The sequence below is a fragment of the Salmo salar genome, chromosome 18 (assembly GCF_965601325.2).
Source record: "Salmo salar chromosome 18, fSalSal1, whole genome shotgun sequence".
Lineage (NCBI taxonomy): Eukaryota > Metazoa > Chordata > Actinopteri > Salmoniformes > Salmonidae > Salmo > Salmo salar.
Genome location: NC_138308.1, coordinates 34,083,443 through 34,105,906, shown reverse-complemented (window position 1 = coordinate 34,105,906; position 22,464 = coordinate 34,083,443). Strand labels below are relative to the sequence as shown.

The window sequence follows — 22,464 nt, the reverse complement described above, 5'->3', positions numbered from 1 at the left end:
TGCTGTGGTTTGATGTGAACATTGTGTTTTTAAGAGTATGCTGTGGTTTGATGTGAACATGTTGTGTTTTTAAGAGTATGCTGTGGTTTGATGTGAACATGTTGTGTTTTTAAGAGTATGCTGTGGTTTGATGTGAACATTGTGTTTTTAAGAGTATGCTGTGGTTTGATGTGAACATTGTGTTTTTAAGAGTATGCTGTGGTTTGATGCGAACATGTTGTGTTTTTAAGAGTATGCTGTGGTTTGATGTGAACATGTTGTGTTTTTAAGGGTATGCTGTGGTTTGATGTGAACATGTTGTGTTTTTAAGAGTATGCTGTGGTTTGATGTGAACATGTTGTGTTGTTAAGAGTATGCTGTGGTTTGATGTGAACATGTTGTGTTTTTAAGGGTATGCTGTGGTTTGATGTGAACATGTTGTGTTTTTAAGAGTATGCTGTGGTTTGATGTGAACATGTTGTGTTTTTAAGAGTATGCTGTGGTTTGATGTGAACATGTTGTGTTTTTAAGAGTATGCTGTGGTTTGATGTGAACATGTTGTGTTTTTAAGAGTATGCTGTGGTTTGATGTGAACATGTTGTGTTTTTAAGAGTATGCTGTGGTTTGATGTGAACATGTTGTGTTTTTAAGAGTGTGTAAGGTGTCCAATCACAAACACATATTTTGACCAATAGGTAAATGTTCATTGTGTAAGTACTCCTCTAACAAAACCAATGGTTCTAACCTCATGTCTCTATCATAATCCGTTCAAAATTTATTGGAGTTTTTACCCTTGTAGGATGGTCAAGATTTGGGTGACTAAATCAACGGAGGCCAGAGAAAAAAAGTGGTCTAAAATCTGGAAAATAGCATTGTGTCAAACAGGCTGGAGGCTGTGAGAGAATTAAGGCTAACTGACAGGCTTACCGTTGAACTCTACAGAAAGGATTACCAGTGAACGTGTCATCTTTCTTCTCAAATCCGGAGGACATAAAACAATAGATATTAAAATAGATGTTGATTTTGAGACATGACATATTTCATTTTAATGTGGAGTTCCTATTCTATTTGAAGACTTCTCACAAAAACATCTCTGTGAAATGTCAATGGAGCACTTTTTATTTTCAGCATTTTAAAAATGGCATTCAGCTCGTGTCATGCTAATTTAGCTATTTGCGACCCGCAGAAACAACTTGGAAGACGATGACCACAAAATATAAAAATCCTCACAAGTTTTGTCGAGAAATTATTATGGGATGTATTAGGTTACAAAATCTGACTTCTAGGATATAATGTTAATGATAGGTCAGAGAACGACCCCACTGAACCATTCAGAACATGAAGAATCATATTTGTCTTGGTCAAATGTATTTTACAACATAAGGAAGTGAAATCATAATGAATAAAGGTTTGATGTGTCTGTCTATATCTAGGAGATACACTATATATACAAAAGTATGTGGACACCCCTTTAAATTAGTGGAGTCAGCTAGTTCAGCCACACCCGTTGCTGACAGGTGAAAAAAACGAATCAAATCAAATTTTATTGGTCACATACACATGGTTAGCAGATGTTATTGTGAGGCGTCTGTTTCTCAAACTAGACACTAATGTACTTGTCCTCAAAATTTTTTATTTTCTTTCAAAAACAAGGGCAATTCTAAGTGACCCTAAATGTTTGAACGGCAGTGTATAATTACGCATGCTCTCACTGTGTAGCCTACTCCAAGTAGTCCAGAGGAGACTGATAAGACTGCTTTGATTTGGTGAACTGATAAAGGGAACATAGAATTTTAAGATTAGGCCTATAATTAGAATAGATCATTACAATAGAATGGCCCGCCCTGTTCTTCATTCACAATTGGTGATGACATAATTATTCATTGTTGGCTTCCCCTCACTCATCAACTCACCCATACTTTACTTCATTTATTTCATTTGTTGTTATATGTGTGAAATTAGTTTTGGTATAGTTTAGGTTCAGTTTTCAGGCAATTGTGGAGTGATTATCAGCTGGGCAGTGGAGTGGAGCAGGCCTTACTGTTGGGAGAAGGAGGGGCAACGGGGGAAAACCTTTCCAAAAAATGACATGGGAGCAGGCCTACTGTTGGGAGGAGGAGGGGCAACGGGGGAAAACCTTTCTAAAAAATGACATGCCTTGTTAAAACTGGTTCTAACTCTAGTTCTGTTGTTGATATTAAGACTTAAAGACTTAAACCATGGCAGAGTAATAGAAACATGTAGAAATCATCAGCAGTCAAAATGACTGCTTTAGCGGTTCTAGTGTTTAGGATAAAAGTAATGAATAAAAAGTCAAATCCAAATTCTGTTATCTATTGGGAATACTTTCTGGAATAACACCAGGAATACCTGTATATAGTAGGAATACATACCAAGAAACAATAATAACTGTGCCAAGAATATATACCAGGAATAATCCCTCGCCTGCCTGCCCATCCCTCTGGCCATGGAGTCATACCACCTCCACCTCCACCACCCCCTACCCCCTACCCCTCCACCCCCTCCTTCCTCTCTCTCTCTGCACCACTGTTTATCTCCCTGCTCCACTCTGTGGTGATTCAGGCTGAAAACAAAAAGGGAAGTGTTATGTTTTCTGTTTCTGGCCGTGCTGCGCTGCTCTGCTCTGGACACACACACACACACACACACACACACACACACACACACACACACACACACACACACACACACACACACACACACACACACACACACACACCACACACACACACACACACACACACACACACACACACACACACACACACACACACACACTGCTGACCTTGTGTTCTCCTTGCAGCCTGTTGGTTTTCAAACAGGCAATTCCCCTGTGGAGGATTCAGGAGGCCAAGATTAAAATGTCCCCAAATGGCACCCTATTCCCTTCCTAGTGCACTACTTTTGACCAGGGCCAATAGGGACCAGCGCGCATAGAGCTCTCATCAAAAGTAGTGCACTATGTAGGGAATATGCTACCATTTGGGACGCAGACATCAGCTCTGCAGTGGTGGAGAGAAGCACAGAGAACAGCAGTACAGGCTGTTCTGTTCCCCCAAAACAGAGTTCTGACAAGGGAGCTTTAGAACAAAAAGCTAGCCTCTCCTGGTTATGTGTCTGGGGTTTTGGGGGTTTTCCAAGGTGAACCAAACCTTAATAAGATAAAAAGGTGTCGTAGGTATCTGGGATTTCAGGTCGAATTTGAGGAAAGTCCTCCTCAGAGGCTTGTCGGCTCTGTACTTAGTTATATCAGGAACGTCTAATACTCTATAGTGGCTCTTTTGAAGTAGTGTCCATGTGTCCTATTTGAAGAGATCGGTAGTCAAGGTTTGTCTATTTCTTCCCAGCAGTATGAGGAAATAGTAATTACACTGTAAAATGGGCACATCCGGTTCATTGTTTCATTTTGTCCTGGCATTATTATTTCAATTCTTTGTTTTTACATATATTCATGAAAAGGAAATGCAACAATGGTTTGAAATCAGAATGATTTAACATAAGCATACAATGAGAAATAAACAGATCATACAGAACAGACTGACATTAGTTCTCAGTATGGTGCATTCATTCCCCACTAACTCCTGTCTGTCAGTATGGTGCATTCATTCCCCACTAACTCCCCTGTCTGTCAGTATGGTGCATACATTCCCCACTAACTCCCCTGTCTGTCAGTATGGTGCATTCATTCCCCACTAACTCCTGTCTGTCAGTATGGTGCATTCATTCCCCACTAACTCCTGTCTGTCAGTATGGTGCATTCATTCCCCACTAACTCCTGTCTGTCAGTATGGTGCATTCATTCCCCACTAACTCACCTGTCTGTCAGTATGGTGCATTCATTCCCCACTAACTCCTGTCTGTCAGTATGGTGCATTCATTCCCCACTAACTCCTGTCTGTCAGTATGGTGCATTCATTCCCCACTAACTCCTGTCTGTCAGTATGGTGCATTCATTCCCCACTAACTCACCTGTCTGTCAGTATGGTGCATTCATTCCCCACTAACTCACCTGTCTGTCAGTATGGTGCATTCATTCCCCACTAACTCCCCTGTCTGTCAGTATGGTGCATTCATTCCCCACTAACTCCCCTGTCTGTCAGTATGGTGCATTCATTCCCTACTAACTCCTGTCTGTCAGTATGGTGCATTCATTCCCCACTAACTCCTGTCTGTCAGTATGGTGCATTCATTCCCCACTAACTCCTGTCTGTCAGTATGGTGCATTCATTCCCCACTAACTCCTGTCTGTCAGTATGGTGCATTCATTCCCCACTAACTCCTGTCTGTCAGTATGGTGCATTCATTCCCCACTAACTCCTGTCTGTCAGTATGGTGCATTCATTCCCCACTAACTCCTGTCTGTCAGTATGGTGCATTCATTCCCCACTAACTCACCTGTCTGTCAGTATGGTGCATTCATTCCCCACTAACTCCAGTCTGTCAGTATGGTGCATTCATTCCCCACTAACTCACCTGTCTGTCAGTATGGTGCATTCATTCCCCACTAAGTCCCCTATCTGTCAGTATGGTGCATTCATTCCCCACTAACTCCCCTGTCTGTCAGTATGGTGCATTCATTCCCCACTAACTCATGTCTGTCAGTATGTTGCATTCATTCCACTAACCACCCTGTCTGTCAGTATGGTGCATTCATTCCCCACTAACTCCCCTGTCTGTCAGTATGGTGCATTCATTCCCCACTAACTCCTGTCTGTCAGTATGGTGCATTCATTCCCCACTAACTCCTGTCTGTCAGTATGGTGCATTCATTCCCCACTAACTCCTGTCTGTCAGTATGGTGCATTCATTCCCCACTAACTCACCTGTCTGTCAGTATGGTGCATTCATTCCCCACTAACTCACCTGTCTGTCAGTATGGTGCATTCATTCCCCACTAACTCCCCTGTCTGTCAGTATGGTGCATTCATTCCCCACTAACTCCCCTGTCTGTCAGTATGGTGCATTCATTCCCCACTAACTCCTGTCTGTCAGTATGGTGCATTCATTCCCCACTAACTCCTGTCTGTCAGTATGGTGCATTCATTCCCCACTAACTCCTGTCTGTCAGTATGGTGCATTCATTCCCCACTAACTCCTGTCTGTCAGTATGGTGCATTCATTCCCCACTAACTCCTGTCTGTCAGTATGGTGCATTCATTCCCCACTAACTCCTGTCTGTCAGTATGGTGCATTCATTCCCCACTAACTCCCCTGTCTGTCAGTATGGTGCATTCATTCCCCACTAACTCCTGTCTGTCAGTATGGTGCATTCATTCCCCACTAACTCCTGTCTGTCAGTATGGTGCATTCATTCCCCACTAAGTCCCCTATCTGTCAGTATGGTGCATTCATTCCCCACTAACTCCCCTGTCTGTCAGTATGGTGCATTCATTCCCCACTAACTCATGTCTGTCAGTATGTTGCATTCATTCCACTAACCACCCTGTCTGTCAGTATGGTGCATTCATTCCCCACTAACTCCCCTGTCTGTCAGTATGGTGCATTCATTCCCCACTAACTCCTGTCTGTCAGTATGGTGCATTCATTCCCCACTAACTCACCTGTCTGTCAGTATGGTGCATTCATTCTCCACTAACTCCTGTCTGTCCGTATGGTGCATTCATTCCCCACTAACTCCTGTCTGTCAGTATGGTGTATTCATTCCACTAACTCCCCTGTCTGTCAGTATGGTGCATTCATTCCCCACTAACTCACCTGTCTGTCAGTATGGTGCATTCATTCCCCACTAACTCCTGTCTGTCAGTATGGTGCATTCATTCCCCACTAACTCCTGTCTGTCAGTATGGTGCATTCATTCCCCACTAACTCCTGTCTGTCAGTATGGTGCATTCATTCCCCACTAACTCACCTGTCTGTCAGTATGGTGCATTCATTCCCCACTAACTCACCTGTCTGTCAGTATGGTGCATTCATTCCCCACTAACTCCCCTGTCTGTCAGTATGGTGCATTCATTCCCCACTAACTCCCCTGTCTGTCAGTATGGTGCATTCATTCCCTACTAACTCCTGTCTGTCAGTATGGTGCATTCATTCCCCACTAACTCCTGTCTGTCAGTATGGTGCATTCATTCCCCACTAACTCCTGTCTGTCAGTATGGTGCATTCATTCCCCACTAACTCCTGTCTGTCAGTATGGTGCATTCATTCCCCACTAACTCCTGTCTGTCAGTATGGTGCATTCATTCCCCACTAACTCCTGTCTGTCAGTATGGTGCATTCATTCCCCACTAACTCCCCTGTCTGTCAGTATGGTGCATTCATTCCCCACTAACTCCTGTCTGTCAGTATGGTGCATTCATTCCCCACTAACTCCTGTCTGTCAGTATGGTGCATTCATTCCCCACTAACTCCCCTGTCTGTCAGTATGGTGCATTCATTCCCCACTAACTCCTGTCTGTCAGTATGGTGCATTCATTCCCCACTAACTCCTGTCTGTCAGTATGGTGCATTCATTCCCCACTAACTCCTGTCTGTCAGTATGGTGCATTCATTCCCCACTAACTCCTGTCTGTCAGTATGGTGCATTCATTCCCCACTAACTCACCTGTCTGTCAGTATGGTGCATTCATTCCCCACTAACTCCTGTCTGTCAGTATGGTGCATTCATTCCCCACTAACTCACCTGTCTGTCAGTATGGTGCATTCATTCCCCACTAAGTCCCCTATCTGTCAGTATGGTGCATTCATTCCCCACTAACTCCCCTGTCTGTCAGTATGGTGCATTCATTCCCCACTAACTCATGTCTGTCAGTATGTTGCATTCATTCCACTAACCACCCTGTCTGTCAGTATGGTGCATTCATTCCACTAACCACCCTGTCTGTCAGTATGGTGCATTCATTCCCCACTAACTCCTGTCTGTCAGTATGGTGCATTCATTCCCCACTAACTCACCTGTCTGTCAGTATGGTGCATTCATTCCCCACTAACTCCTGTCTGTCCGTATGGTGCATTCATTCCCCACTAACTCCCCTGTCGTCAGTATGGTGCATTCATTCCCCACTAACTCCCCTGTCTGTCAGTATGGTGCATTCATTCCCCACTAACTCCCCTGTCTGTCAGTATGGTGCATTCATTCCACTAAACACCATGTCTGTCAGTATGGTGCATTCATTCCCCACTAACTCCCCTGTCTGTCAGTATGGTGCATTCATTCCACTAACCACCCTGTCTGTCAGCATGGTGCATTCATTCCCCACTAACTCCCCTGTCTGTCAGTATGGTGCATTCATTCCACTAACCACCCTGTCTGTCAGTATGGTGCATTCATTCCACTAACCACCCTGTCTGTCAGTATGTTGCATTCATTCCACTAACCACCCTGTCTGTCAGTATGGTGCATTCATTCCCCACTAATTCCCCTGTCTGTCAGTATGGTCCATTCATTCCACTAACTCCCCTGTCTGTCAGTATGGTCCATTCATTCCCCACTAACTCCCCTGTCTGTCAGTATGGTCCATTCATTCCCCACTAACTCCCCTGTCTGTCAGTATGGTCCATTCATTCCACTAACTCCCCTGTCTGTCAGTATGGTCCATTCATTCCCCACTAACTCCTGTCTGTCAGTATGGTGTATTCATTCCACTAACTCCCCTGTCTGTCAGTATGGTGCATTCATTCCCCACTAACTCCCCTGTCTCTCCAGTATGGTGCATTAATTCCCCACTAACTCCCCTGTCTCTCCAGTATGGTGCATTCATTCCCCACTAACTCCCCTGTCTCTCCAGTATGGTGCATTCATTCCCCACTAACTCCCCTGTCTCTCCAGTATGGTGCATTCATTCCCCACTAACTCCCCTGTCTCTCCAGTATGGTGCATTCATTCCACTAACTCCCCTGTCTCTCCAGTATGGTGCATTCATTCCACTAACTCCCCTGTCTTTCCAGTATGGTGCATTCATTCCCCACTAACTCCCCTGTCTCTCCAGTATGGTGCATTCATTCCACTAACTCCCCTGTCTGTCTGTATGGTGCATTCATTCCACTAACTCCCCTGTCTCTCCAGTATGGTGCATTCATTCCCCACTAACTCCCCTGTCTCTCCAGTATGGTGCATTCATTCCACTAACTCCCCTGTCTCTCCAGTATGGTGCATTCATTCCAGTAACTCCCCTGTCTCTCCAGTATGGTGCATTCATTCCACTAACTCCCCTGTCTCTCCAGTATGGTGCATTCATTCCACTAACTCCCCTGTCTCTCCATGATGGTGCATTCATTCCCCACTAACTCCCCTGTCTCTCCAGTATGGTGCATTCATTCCACTAACTCCCCTGTCTCTCCAGTATGGTGCATTCATTCCCCACTAACTCCCCTGTCTCTCCAGTATGGTGCATTCATTCCCCACTAACTCCCCTGTCTCTCCAGTATGGTGCATTCATTCCACTAACTCCCCTGTCTCTCCAGTATGGTGCATTCATTCCACTAACTCCCTTGTCTCTCCAGTATGGTGCATTCATTCCCCACTAACTCCCCTGTCTCTCCAGTATGGTGCATTCATTCCACTAACTCCCCTGTCTCTCCAGTATGGTGCATTCATTCCACTAACCACCCTGTCTGTCAGTATGGTGCATTCATTCCACTAACTCCCCTGTCTCTCCAGTATGGTGCATTCATTCCACTAACTCCCCTGTCTCTCCAGTATGGTGCATTCATTCCCCACTAACTCCCCTGTCTGTCTGTATGGTGCATTCATTCCACTAACTCCCCTGTCTGTCTGTATGGTGCATTCATTCCCCACTAACTCCCCTGTCTCTCCAGTATGGTGCATTCATTCCCCACTAACTCCCCTGTCTCTCCAGTATGGTGCATTCATTCCCCACTAACTCCCCTGTCTGTCAGTATGGTGCATTCATTCCACTAACTCCCCTGTCTCTCCAGCATGGTGCATTCATTCCACCAACTCCCCTGTCTCTCCAGTATGGTGCATTCATTCCACTAACTCCCCTGTCTCTCCAGTATGGTGCATTCATTCCCCACTAACTCCCCTGTCTGTCAGTATGGTGCATTCATTCCACTAACTCCCCTGTCTCTCCAGTATGGTGCATTCATTCCCCACTAACTCCCCTGTCTCTCCAGTATGGTGCATTCATTCCCCACTAACTCCCCTGTCTCTCCAGTATGGTGCATTCATTCCCCACTAACTCCCCTGTCTGTCAGTATGGTGCATTCATTCCACTAACTCCCCTGTCTCTCCAGTATGGTGCATTCATTCCACTAACTCCCCTGTCTCTCCAGTATGGTGCATTCATTCCCCACTAACTCCCCTGTCTCTCCAGTATGGTGCATTCATTCCCCACTAACTCCCCTGTCTGTCAGTGTGGTGCATTCATTCCACTAACCATCCTGTCTGTCAGTATGGTGCATTCATTCCCCACTAACTCCCCTTTCTCTCCTCTCCACAGCTCTCCACAAAGACATGGGCTCTTGCCGCGCGGCGACCATCACCGGCACCCTATCCCGCATCTCTCTGAATGACGAGGAGGATGAGAAGGGTCCCGAGGGGCTCAACTACTCCACCTTACCCGGCAACATCATCTCTAAGGTGATGATCCAGCAGCCCGGCATGCACATGGGCCCCATGGGCGACATGGGTGAGGGCTGCCTGGGCGACAGCGTGTCCGACATGCGCCGCACCGTCTACCTGTGCACCGATGATGCTCTCCGTCAGTCCGACCAGGATATGGGCGGGCACGGCGGGATGGGCAGTGGCCACGACATGGGCAGCATGGGCGGTATGGGTGGTATGGGCGTACATTCACCCCAAGGCCAGATGATGGAGACAGACTACATCGTGATGCCACGGGCTTCGGCGGCAGCAGCAGGATCTGGGAACTGTAACACACTTCCCACTCTCCTGAAGGATGATAGCTCCACCAAGATGAACATGGGCCTGGGCCTGGGCATGGGAGATACGCTGCCCCACGATAGGATGATGCAACACTACAAGATGGCACCGGACTTCAACATGAGCCCAACGGGGATGGGCGGGATTGGGGTCATGGAGCACATGAACATGGGGGTGAACATGGATCAGAACCTGCAGCAGCAGTACGGGTCAGGAGGAGGACAGGAACACATGCAGCAGAACCTGCCCTTTGAACCCCGAACCGCTGTCAAGAACTTCCTGGCTGAGATGGAAGAGACTGGAGGGCTGTCGAGGAGCGAGACGGGATCCACCATATCCATGAGCTCCTTAGAGGTAGGCTGGAGTGGAGAAGACTGTTGAAGTGTTGGTTTAACCTTAGAGGCAGGCTGGAGTGGAGAAGACTGTTGAAGTGTTGGTTTAACCTTAGAGGCAGGCTGGAGTGGAGAAGACTGTTGAAGTGTTGGTTTAACCTTAGAGGCAGGCTGGAGTGGAGAAGACTGTTGAAGTGTTGGTTTAACCTTAGAGGCAGGCTGGAGTGGAGAAGACTGTTGAAGTGTTGGTTTAACCTTAGAGGCAGGCTGGAGTGGAGAAGACTGTTGAAGTGTTGGTTTGACCTTAGAGGCAGGCTGGAGTGGAGAAGACTGTTGAAGTGTTGGTTTGACCTTAGAGGCAGGCTGGAGTGGAGAAGACTGTTGAAGTGTTGGTTTGACCTTAGAGACAGGCTGGAGTGGAGAAGACTGTTGAAGTGTTGGTTTGACCTTAGAGGCAGGCTGGAGTGGAGAAAACTGTTGAAGTGTTGGTTTGACCGTAGAGGCAGGCTGGAGTGGAGAAGACTGTTGAAGTGTTGGTTTAAGTAAATAAAGGTTTTGTTTGTTGTTATGTTCCAGTGAGAAATTGTGGCATAGGTAAATACAGAATTAATTTGTAGCTGTGTTCGATTGTCACGTTGTTGCCGTAAAATTAAATGGGCTTATTTTGTCATGGTTAGAATGTTATTTAGTGTTCATAAATATAATTAGAATTTCTATAGTATTCAGAAGTTAATGACCCCTCATGTTAACAGACTGTCTAATTATCTGCAATATGTTTGTTTTGTCTTTAGAGAAGAAAATCGCGCTACCAAGATCTGGACTTTGAAGTAAGTAAACTTACTGGTTGGCAAAGTGCATGCTTCAGGCTTTTGTTGTTACACTGAGCATTTGTGTTTGCCCTACCCTTTAATTTACTACTGTTGTTACACTGAGCATTTGTGTTTCCCCTACCCTTTAATTTTACTACTACGTTGTGTAGCACTTAAACTTATTGGAGTAACATGGTTTTGACACAAAACAGATTTATTGATGTGTGGCGTAGTTAAGGTAAAAGCAATGCTGTCAATCTAAACCCGTACAGGGCAGCCAGCAAATCTCACCTGCTCTCATGCTGTTCCCCCTCCATCTCCTACATACATCCGTTGGCTATGAGTTGATTTGAAAACTGTTACGCTTTATAAAGTCACATGCACATTTCACACCTAACTTTTGCACTTTTTCTATGGAAAATATGACATTGGCTGACAGCCCAAGACACAAATGTCTCACACCACTTTTGTGGGTTTATTCCATTTCTCCAGAACATTTTCTGCATAAATGCGAAAGGTAGATTTGATAATAAAATTGGCCATAAATTATATGTAATTACTCAACTGGCTTACATTATATGCAAAAAATCCTTAAAAGACATTGGCCCATTAGGCTTGCCGTAGTACCAGTGGCAGATGAAATGCCATTCAGAAAGGTGAACGGGTTGGAGAGGATAATACATTGCATTATAATCTCCATCCTATTATTGGCTTTGATTTCCAAACCAAAACCAACCCCTTGCCATTGCAGAAAGTCATGCACACCAGGAAAAGACACATGGAGCTGTTCCAAGAACTGAATCAGAAATTTCAAACCCTGGATCGATTTCAAGACATACCAAATATGGGCAGCATGGTGAGTAATAATACCACGAACAGGAAATCAGCAGTAACAGGAAATGGCGAAGGGCAGAGGGAGATGATTGGTCAGCGGTCGTCTGTTGTAGACCAATTACAGAGCTGGAGAAGATCCAGGTGGGGTGATTGGTCGAAGCTGGTGGTTGTCGACCAATTAGAGTACAAAACAAGATAATGTCAGGATAGATAGTATTTTTTAGATGTCCATCCGCTCAGCAGCACACATAGTGAGCCATTGAGCAAATGAACAGATTCAGTGACATGGCCCTATACCGAACAGGCCTGCCAGCTGCTACTGGTGAGTGGTCCAGTGACATGGCCCTATACCTAACAGGCCTGCCAGCTGCTACTGGTGAGGGGTCCAGTGACATGGCCCTATACCTAACAGGCCTGCCAGCTGCTACTGGTGAGGGGTCCAGTGACATGGCCCTATACCTAACAGGCCTGCCAGCTGCTACTGGTGAGGGGTCCAGTGACATGGCCCTATACCTAACAGGCCTGCCAGCTGCTACTGGTGAGGGGTCCAGTGACATGGCCCTATACCTAACAGGCCTGCCAGCTGCTACTGGTGAGGGGTCCAGTGACATGGCCCTATACCTAACAGGCCTGCCAGCTGCTACTGGTGATGGGGGGGACGACTAGTCTCTAGTTGAGAGACTCTGTCTGAGAGAGGGTAGGCATTATCTCATTTAGGCAGTCTGCAGATTCACTGTCTCTTTCTCAGTTAATCTTTCCACATTTCCTTGTATCCTATCTCCTCGCCTCCTTCTCAACCATATTGAAGGAGAAGGTTCAAGGTCTCTCCACCCGGACAAGGATGCAAGGAATCGAGAAAAGGATCCTGCTTGGCGTTCTTTACCACCACCAGGCAAATTGAGGGGGTGGCAAGGTTAAGACTATGTATCATAGATGTATTGAAAAGAGCCACTGTGAGATGGTTGTCTGTCGTGGTAGTCCATCTGAATTAGAGTGCATCCATTCAAATTCAGATGTGTATCAGTCCAGACACCGGACATGATCAGTCAGGATTGATCACTTCTGAGTGAATGCTTTCTGCATTGCTTTCTGCACTGTATCCTGGGAATAGTATACAGACAGAAATTGGCCTGTTGTCCAAAACACACTCAGGCCTATTGTTGTGTGAGAATAGTGTCAGCTCTGCGGCATGCAAGTAGGCAGGCAGGCAGTTAGCCCCTCGGCCTGCCATGTCATGTAATCCTCTCTCTCTTCTCTCACATTTCAATCAGCCCCACTGCACAGTGTAAATCTCTGCTTGTTGCTTAGTAACCACCACAAGGACATTTATATAGAAAACTACATCCCTTTGTTTTTCTTTTTTTTTCTGGAATAAATGTACTGCAGTGCTGGCTGGGCTGGCTGAATAAATGTACTGCAGTGCTGGCTGGGCTGGCTGAATAAATGTACTGCAGTGCTGGCTGGGCTGGCTGAATAAATGTACTGCAGTGCTGGCTGGGCTGGCTGAATAAATGTACTGCAGTGCTGGCTGGGCTGGCTGAATAAATGTACTGCAGTGCTGGCTGGGCTGGCTGAATAAATGTACTGCAGTGCTGGCTGTGCTGGCTGAATAAATGTACTGCAGTGCTGGCTGGGCTGGCTGAACAAATGTACTGCAGTGCTGGCTGGGCTGACTGAACAAATGTACTGCAGTGCTGGCTGGGCTGGCTGAACAAATGTACTGCAGTGCTGGCTGGGCTGGCTGAACAAATGTACTGCAGTGCTGGCTGGGCTTGCTGAATAAATGTACTGCAGTGCTGGCTGGGCTGGCTGAATAAATGTACTGCAGTGCTGGCTGAATAAATGTACTGCAGTGCTGGCTGGGCTGGCCGAATAAATGTAATGCAGTGCTGGCTGGACTGGCTGATTAAATGTACTGCAGTGCTGGCTGGGCTGGCTGATTAAATGTACTGCAGTGCTGGCTGGGCTGGCTGATTAAATGTACTGCAGTGCTGGCTGGGCTGGCTGATTAAATGTACTGCAGTGCTGGCTAGGCTTGCTGAATAGCTGGCAGGCTCCAGAGCTACAGACAACATTAGTGACCATTGTGTATTCCCTGACTGCATAGTAACGGCTCCGATAGCTCGCTGCCCTATTTGCCTCCCTACTAGTCTCTTTGTGAGTGTCAGTGAGAGTACATCCAGATTATGGGAACAGAACGGCACACAGTCAGACACAGTGGAAGCTCGTCCTCCAGTCCGTCTTCACCGTTATTCAGCTAGAAGGGAACGCACTATTCATTTGAATTCTTCCATGATACAGCCTAACCATATTATTCACATTTGACATACTTATCATTACCTTTTGTTACTTACACTTCTCATAGAACCATTACACCATTAATATGCTCTACCAGAACATTAGTTGAGGAGATCAATGCATAGAGGCAGTACAGCATGATTCAAAGTCTCTGCATAATCCATTGTTTGGCTACACTTTATAATAACTTTCATGGATAATCCATTATAACGTTCATATTAATGTTTATAAATGTTTTAAAGTGATGAAATTCAAATGTATTTCTAAACAGTTTATTCATGCTTATTCATTAAAGTTATTATTAACCAATGTTACCCAATGTTTAAGAGAAAGAAGAACCGTGAACTGTAACCAGTGACAGTGTGGCATGCTCCCTTCTAAGTAATAACCCTCACATATCCCTGTATATATATATATATATCCCTGACCCTATCCTATATATTACATATAAAGTACATATGGTATAACATATTGGAACAATTTATAGTGAACCATGTTTAGTGACTGTAAGGCATGCTACCTGCTATGTCCTGCTATGTCCCTGTCCATATCTGCTGCTAACCTGTCCCTGTCCTCCCAAGGACAAGGCCATGGCCAACAAGAACCCCTGGGAGAGCTACAACCCAGCCTGTGAGTACCAGAACTACGCCAGTATGAATGCACTAGACCCTGATCCCAAGGACTCTCTGGAGATGACCGCAGCAGAGTGGGAGAAGTGTGTCAATCTCCCCTTAGACGTCCAGGAAGGAGACTTCCAGACAGAGGTCTGATCTGATCTGATCTGATCTAAACAAACCAGGAAATGAGTCCAAAATGGCACCCTATTCCCAATGAAGTGCACTACTTATGACCAGGTCCTATAGGCCTCTTTTTCACCAGTACCCATAGGGCTCTTTTGAACAGGACTCATAGGGCTCTGGTCAAAAGTAGTGCACTATATAGGGAATAGGGTGACATTTTGGATGCACTCCAGGAAGGAGACTTCCAGGAAGTGAAAACCAGGAAGAGGATAACCAGGAGAAAAATGATAACCAGGACATGGAGGAAAGGGGAAAGGATGTATTTTGCACTGAAAAAATGGACAGACTGTCCTAACAGCCTTGGCCTAGTACATATCTGGATTCTAAAGGAGTATGACAAGGACATGATGTGCCAATACCATTTAAGAGGAAAACACAGAGGACAGGAGGAAAAAATACAACAAAAAATACAACAAAAATCATCAGTGTTACTTTTTGTATTCTCACTAGTGTACTTAGTGCAGCGGGCCAGCCAGGTGGGTGTACAATATTTACCATCATGTGTTTCAGAGTACCCATGGTAAGAAGAATTGGTTTCAAAAAGGTGAAAATCTTTCTAGATGAAAAAACCTCAAAAGCTAAATGAAGACATAATACCATGTCGATCCCAGCTTCGTTGGATCCAGTTTTAGATTTCACAAAACTGGACCCTGGAAGCACAATGTATATATTTATGCAGGTTTTTAAAAAGTTTATAACAAGTCTGTTTGGCCATTACTATACTTTTTACTTTATAATATAAAAAATATATATGAGCGAGAGTGGCAGGCAAAGAGGATTTTTCTGTCATATAAAAATGAATGTTTGTCAAAGCTACATTCTTCATTGCTTTAAATGCAATAAAGGTAATACTCACTTTTTTATGAATAATATATTTCACAAACTTTAATACTGCAGAATCTTGCTTGAAGACTCTCGGCTAAAACTCTCTCATCTGCAGCCCTGTATAAAATATTTAAAAATGAAAAATGTTGTATGGTGTAAATAAACTTTTGTCTACATATGTTTTACTTGTGCCAATTTATTTTAATGAGAAAAAAATGCCAACTTGATCAAGCGTTATAGCGTTATAAAATGTTAACATTTGAACAAGGAATGTAAATAAAAGAGGAAATATGTTCGTACAGCTTCAGAGAACGTGTCAAGTCTATCTGGTGGTCATGCCTTTGTCAGATGTATTGCTCTTTAAACCAACAGGTTCTCCTCAGAAGCCCCGTTTATACCTTGTGCTAGCATGCGTGCTTTGTTCTGATCTTTTCCACATTCTGATTGTGCCCAAATTGTTTGACAGGTGTAGACATTTAAAAGACGCATTGTGATCTTATTGTGATCAGATCTTCCTGACCAATTCCAGAGGTAGTCAGGGTGCATTGTGTCTGGATATCTTACAAGTGTAGACAGATCTAAAGTCATTGACAGGTGGCATGATTGACTTATGGCACAATATGTCTTAAAATAAATGCATGTATCTTATTTAGAAAAAATATTTGTGAAATAATTTCCATACAAGAATACTTGTTTACATTGCAGACACTGTGGATGGATCAGGGACATTTAATACCATGTGTAGATGCCACAAACCTTGATCAGATAGTGATTGTATCATATTGATCAGATCACGAAACCTACATGCTAGTGCAAGGTGTAAACAAGGCTTATTAAGATGTATTCCATCTGGTTCTGCCATCTTTGCTTTACTTTTGACCTTCCATTAACAAACCCACATTAGGTTGGACAGAACGAACAGAACAGACAGAACGTACATGTGAAATGAAAGAAGTTAGGGTTACACTTCACACAATATTCCATCCATATCGTGGAAGTTCAGCGTGATAGAAATGTAAAGGCAATGTATCCAGCGTTAGCGGAGACTTGGAAAGGGGGATACCTAGTCAGTTGTCCAACTGAATGTATTCAACTGAAATGTGTCTTCTGCATTTAACCCAACCCCTCTGAATCAGAGAGGTGCAAGAGTCATTTAACCCAACCCCTGTGAATCAGAGAGGTGCAGGAGTCATTTAACCCAACCCCTCTGAATCAGAGAGGTGCAGGAGACATTTAACCCAACCCCTCTGAATTAGAGAGGTGCAGGAGTCATTTAACCCAACCCCTCTGAATCAGAGAGGTACAGGAGTCATTTAACCCAACCCCTCTGAATCAGAGAGGTGCAGGAGTCATTTAACCCAACCCCTCTGAATCAGATAAGTACAGGAGTCATTTAACCCAACCCCTCTGAATCAGAGAGGTACAGGAGTCATTTAACCCAACCCCTCTGAATCAGAGAGGTCAGGAGTCATTTAACCCCTCAGAATCAGAGAGGTACAGGAGTCATTTAACCCAACCCCTCTGAATCAGAGAGGTACAGGAGTCATTTAACCCAACCCCTCTGAATCAGAGAGGTGCAGGAGTCATTTAACCCAACCCCTCTGAATCAGAGAGGTGCAGGAGTCATTTAACTCAACCCCTCTGAATCAGAGAGGTACAGGAGTCATTTAACCCAACCCCTCTGAATCAGAGAGGTGCAGGAGTCATTTAACCCAACCCCTCTGAATCAGAGAGGTACAGGAGTCATTTAAACCAACCCCTCAGAATCAGAGAGGTGCAGGAGTCATTTAACCCAACCCCTCTGAATCAGAGAGGTACAGGAGTCATTTAACTCAACCCCTCTGAATCAGAGAGGTGCAGGAGTCATTTAACTCAACCCCTCTGAATCAGAGAGGTGCAGGAGTCATTTAACCCAACCCCTCTGAATCAGAGAGGCACCTCAGGGGTTTGTGGTATATGGCCAATATATCACGGCTAAGGGCTGTGTCCAGGCCGCGATGCGTCGTGCCTAAGAACAGCCCTTAGCCGTGGTATATTGGCCATATACCACACCCCCCGGGCCTTATTGCTTAAATATATACTGTTATATGTTGGTGGTGGTATACTGCATATTCAGTAATGGTTTTGATGCAGTGTTGAAAAATAGTGTATAGTTAGGGGTCAAATCAAATCAGTTATCACATCTCAGTGGAATCCTACATCATGAGCATATTGTATAGTTTCTTTAGGAATCAAATCAAAAATGACTGGCAGATTTCTGTCATTATTTTAAATACAGGAAGACAGGCGACATAGAGCAGCTATGAATTGCAGTGCAGAAGTGGATGTCCCCATATGTTTTAAATGACTGGCCCCAGAGCCCTTCCACTCTGTCTTCACTGTCAGGGGTTGTAGATTAGTAGACATCGCTGCCCTCCTTTAATCTGTCACCTCACCTCTTATTCTCCCTGTGTCAGTCTAGCAGCCTGCTTTCTCTCTCTCTCTCTCTCTCTCTCGCTCTCGCTCTCGCTCTCGCGCTCTCTCTCTCTCTCACCTCTTCAATACACTGTATCTGATTTCTGACTTTAGCGGCCAGCTAACTTTCCCACTCTAATAGGTTTTATGTGCATGCGCTGTACCTCCAGAAGGTTAACTGGATAAGATCAGGCAGATTTGGCTCGGGGACTGATGGGAAGGTTGTGTGTGTTTGTCTCTGTGTGGGGGGGGGGGGACGGGGGTCTTGTTTGTCCTGTCTGATGGGCCCGGTCTGGCCTAGCCTGCATTACGACAGCAGACACTGAAAGAGCATCAGTGTTACCTCTCAGGGAAATAGACATCCACCCACCAGCAGGAGGAGGAGACAGAGGAAGAAAAGGAGGAGGAGACAGAAGAAGAAAAGGAGGAGGAGACAGAGGAAGAAAAGGAGGAGGAGACAGAGGAAGAAAAGGAGGAGAAGAAGGTGAGCCTACATCATTGAAAGCCTACCAATCTGATGGAGGAGGAGGAGGGAGAGGTGGAGGAGGTGGAGGAGGGAGATGAGGAGGTAAAGGAGGGGGAGGAGTGAGATGAGGAGTGAGAGGAGGAGGAGGAGGAAAAGGAGGAGGATGTGGAAAAGTCATATAGTCCTCCTGTGGCTGTACCTGACAGCGCTCGACCTCCTCAGGCCCCGCTGGAGGGCATGAAAGCCCAGGCTAAATTAAAGTAATCTCCCTTTGTCCCCCACAACAATGATCTCCAGCAGCCGGCCACCCATTTAAAACGGTGATCCAAAGCTCACCCCACTGTCATCGACATATTCCCCTGGTGTCCAAAACACTCAAAGCTTTTCTGCCCAGCCTAGAAGTCCCCAACTTTTGATTGGCAGACATTAGTATGCATTAAAGTCACCATAGATCTAGTGGGAGTTCCCTATGTAATGGCCAGATCACAGGAAATTGTCTGTTCATTCTGCCCTACCTGGGCTTATTCTATGTCTCTTTTGAAAATAGGTAGTCCACTCTTTTCAGCATCAACTGATTTTGGTTAAATCTTCAAATTAAAACTTTTATTTTGGTGTTCAGAATTGCAATGGTTTCACAGTATTTTAGAAGGGGATTGAGAAAATGTTTTTTTCTCTTATACACATGGATTGGTTGTACAGGTAGTGTACAGGTAGTGTACAGGTAGTGTACAGGTAGTGTACAGGTAGTGTACAGGTAGTGTACTGTATGTTGACATATTTATCATAATCATACACCTTTTCCACCTAATTGAACAATCAGCCACGGCCAGTGGATCAGGGTTTCCTTGGGAAGAGGATACATGTTTCAGAGTAGCTATGATATTCTACTTCCTGTCAGATTAGGTGCTAGTATAAATAATACTGTTTTACCAGAGAGCCTTGTATTCTTCAAAGAAGCCTCAATGTCATGGGTTATTTCCTGTCAGAATGGATGCCACTTCAGCCAATGGCTTTTATCCTGAAATAAACAAGGACATTTCACTGCACATTTGGATCCCTGATGAAACGTGTTATTTACTACACTCCATTAATTCATCACTGTTCATTGGCCTAGTTTAATACCAGTCATCTGTGGCTGTCAAAACACACACACACACACACACACACACACAACACACACACACACACACACACACACACACACACCCACACACACACACACACACACACACAACACACACACATATACACACAAACACACACACATACACACACACAAACACACACACGCACACGCACACTCACTCACCCACGCGCATATGCACAATAACACACACTCACCCACCCACGCACGCACGCACACACACACACACACACACATACACACACACTCACCCACGCACGCGCGCGTGCACACACACACCCCACTCACGCACACACGCACGCACACACACACACACACACACACACATACACACACACTCACCCACGCACGCGCGTGCGCACACACCACACACACACACACACACACACACACACATGCACACACGCACGCACTTCCACACACGCATGCGCTTCAACACACACGTTTGTGTTCACAGACTGAAGTGAGCATCTGCTCAGAAAAACACCCATATCTCCTACCAAACCCCCACCATCCACCCCTTCTCTGTGTCCTCGTATGACCGCAGCAGACCACTTCTACCGCTTCTCTAGACCCCCGTCCATCAGAAATAATAACATGAATAATAATGTCATCCTTTGCAAAGTAAGTACAGTTGGGAGAAATCCGTGAGAAAGAAACCTAGGCCTCTCCCCAACCCTCCTCTCTGTTCTCATGTGATCAGACCACTTCTGCCTCTTCTCTAGACCCCCGTCCATCAAATATAATAATACTGTCTCATCCTTTGCTTTTCAAAACAGGAAGTGCATTTGAGAGAAAGGTGGGTGGGAGGAACCTAGGCCTCCCCCTCCAACCCTCCACTGTATCCTGGTGTGACCAGAAACCTCGGCAACCTCTCCCCTAAAATCCATCAACCTGTCATCCTTATAATGTCATCCATCAACCTGTCATCCTTATAATGTCATCCATCAACCTGTCATCCTTATAATGTCATCCATCAGCATAATGTCATTCATTAACATAATGTCCACCATTAACATAATGTCATCCATCAACCTGTCATCCTTATAATGTCATCCATTAACCTGTCATCCTTATAATGTCATCCATCAGCATAATGTCACCATTAACATAATGTCAGCCATTAACATAATGTCATCCATCAACCTGTCATCCTTATAATGTCATCCATCAACCTGTCATCCTTATAATGTCAACCATCAACCTGTCATCCTTATAATGTCATCCATCAACCTGTCATCCTTATAATAATGTCATCCTTATAATAATGTCAAACTTATAATAATGTCATCCTTATAATAATGTCATCCTTATAATAATGTCCTCCTTATAATAATGTCCTCATAATAATATCCTCCTTATAATAATGTCATCCTTATAATGTCAGCCATTAACATAAGGTCATCCTTATAATGTCAACCATTAACATAATGTCCTCCTTATAATAATGTCCTCCTTATAATAATGTCCTCCTTATAATAATGTCATCCTTATAATGTCATCCATTTACATAAGGTCATCTTTATTATGCCATTCATTAACATAATGTCCTTCTTATAATAATGTCCTCCTTATAATAATGTCATCCTTATAATAATATCCTCCTTATAATAATATCCTCCTTATAATAATGTCATCCTTATAATAATGTCATCCTTATAATAATGTCATCCTTATAATAATGTCAACCATATAATAATGTCCTCCTTATAATAATGTCAAACGTATAATAATGTCAACCATATAATAATGTCAAACTTATAATGTCAAACTATAATAATGTCAACCTTATAATAATGTCAACCTTATAATATGTCATCGTTATAAAAATGTCATCCTTATAATGTCATCCACCAACATAATGTAATCCTTGTAATAATATCCTCCCTATAATAACATCATCCTTATCATATTTTTATCCTTTTAGTAATGCCATCCTTATAATACTGTCATCCCTAAAATAATGTCATCCATCAACACAATGTTATCGTTAAAATGATGTCATCCCTATAATAACATCATCCTTATCATATTTTTATACTTTTAGTAATGCCATCCTTATAATAATGTCATCCATCAACATAATGTCATCCTTATAATAATGTCATCCTTATAATGTCATCCTTATCATAATGTCATCCTTATAATAATGTCCTCCTTATAATAATGTCATCCTTATCATAATGTCATCCTTATCATAATGTCATCCTTATAATAATGTCCTCCTTATCATAATGTCATCCTTATCATAATGTCATCCTTATAATAATATCCTCCTTATCGTAATGTCATCCTTATCATAATGTCCTCCTTATCATAATGTCATCCTTATAATAATGTCATCCAGCTCTCCTTTACTGCAAAAGTCCAACTTGACCCTCTTTTTATATACAGTATTATATATATATATATATTTTTTAATATAATTTAAAATATATAAATAAAGTTATTATATTCTACAGAATATAATTAATTAAGCACAATGAATTAAGAATATAATTAATTAAGCACAAATTAATTTAATTAATTAAGCACAATGCTTTAACACATTTAATTGCTTCAAGACCATGCACAGTAATTGATATCTGGCTGAGAAACACTTAATTATTTGTATTTTTATTGAACCTTTATTTAACT

At 43.9% G+C, this 22,464-nt stretch overlaps 1 protein-coding gene across 5 annotated transcripts in view; it reads left to right on the top strand.

The window, feature by feature from the left end:
- The window catches only part of LOC106560286 (adhesion G protein-coupled receptor B3), a 352,944-nt gene extending 336,996 nt beyond the window's left edge, over positions 1-15,948 (top strand). For 3 of the 5 annotated variants that reach the window (XM_082964911.1, XM_082964908.1, XM_082964909.1), the window contains 4 exons: positions 9,423-10,219; positions 10,989-11,024; positions 11,758-11,862; positions 14,720-15,948. In XM_082964911.1, coding sequence (XP_082821037.1) covers positions 9,423-10,219; positions 10,989-11,024; positions 11,758-11,862; positions 14,720-14,908 — 1,127 coding nt within the window. In that variant the 3' untranslated portion in view covers positions 14,909-15,948. The remainder of the gene's footprint in view (positions 1-9,422; positions 10,220-10,988; positions 11,025-11,757; positions 11,863-14,719) is intronic. The other 2 variants (XM_082964912.1, XM_082964910.1) reach the window with 1 other exon arrangement.
- Positions 15,949-22,464: the final 6,516 nt, after the last annotated feature.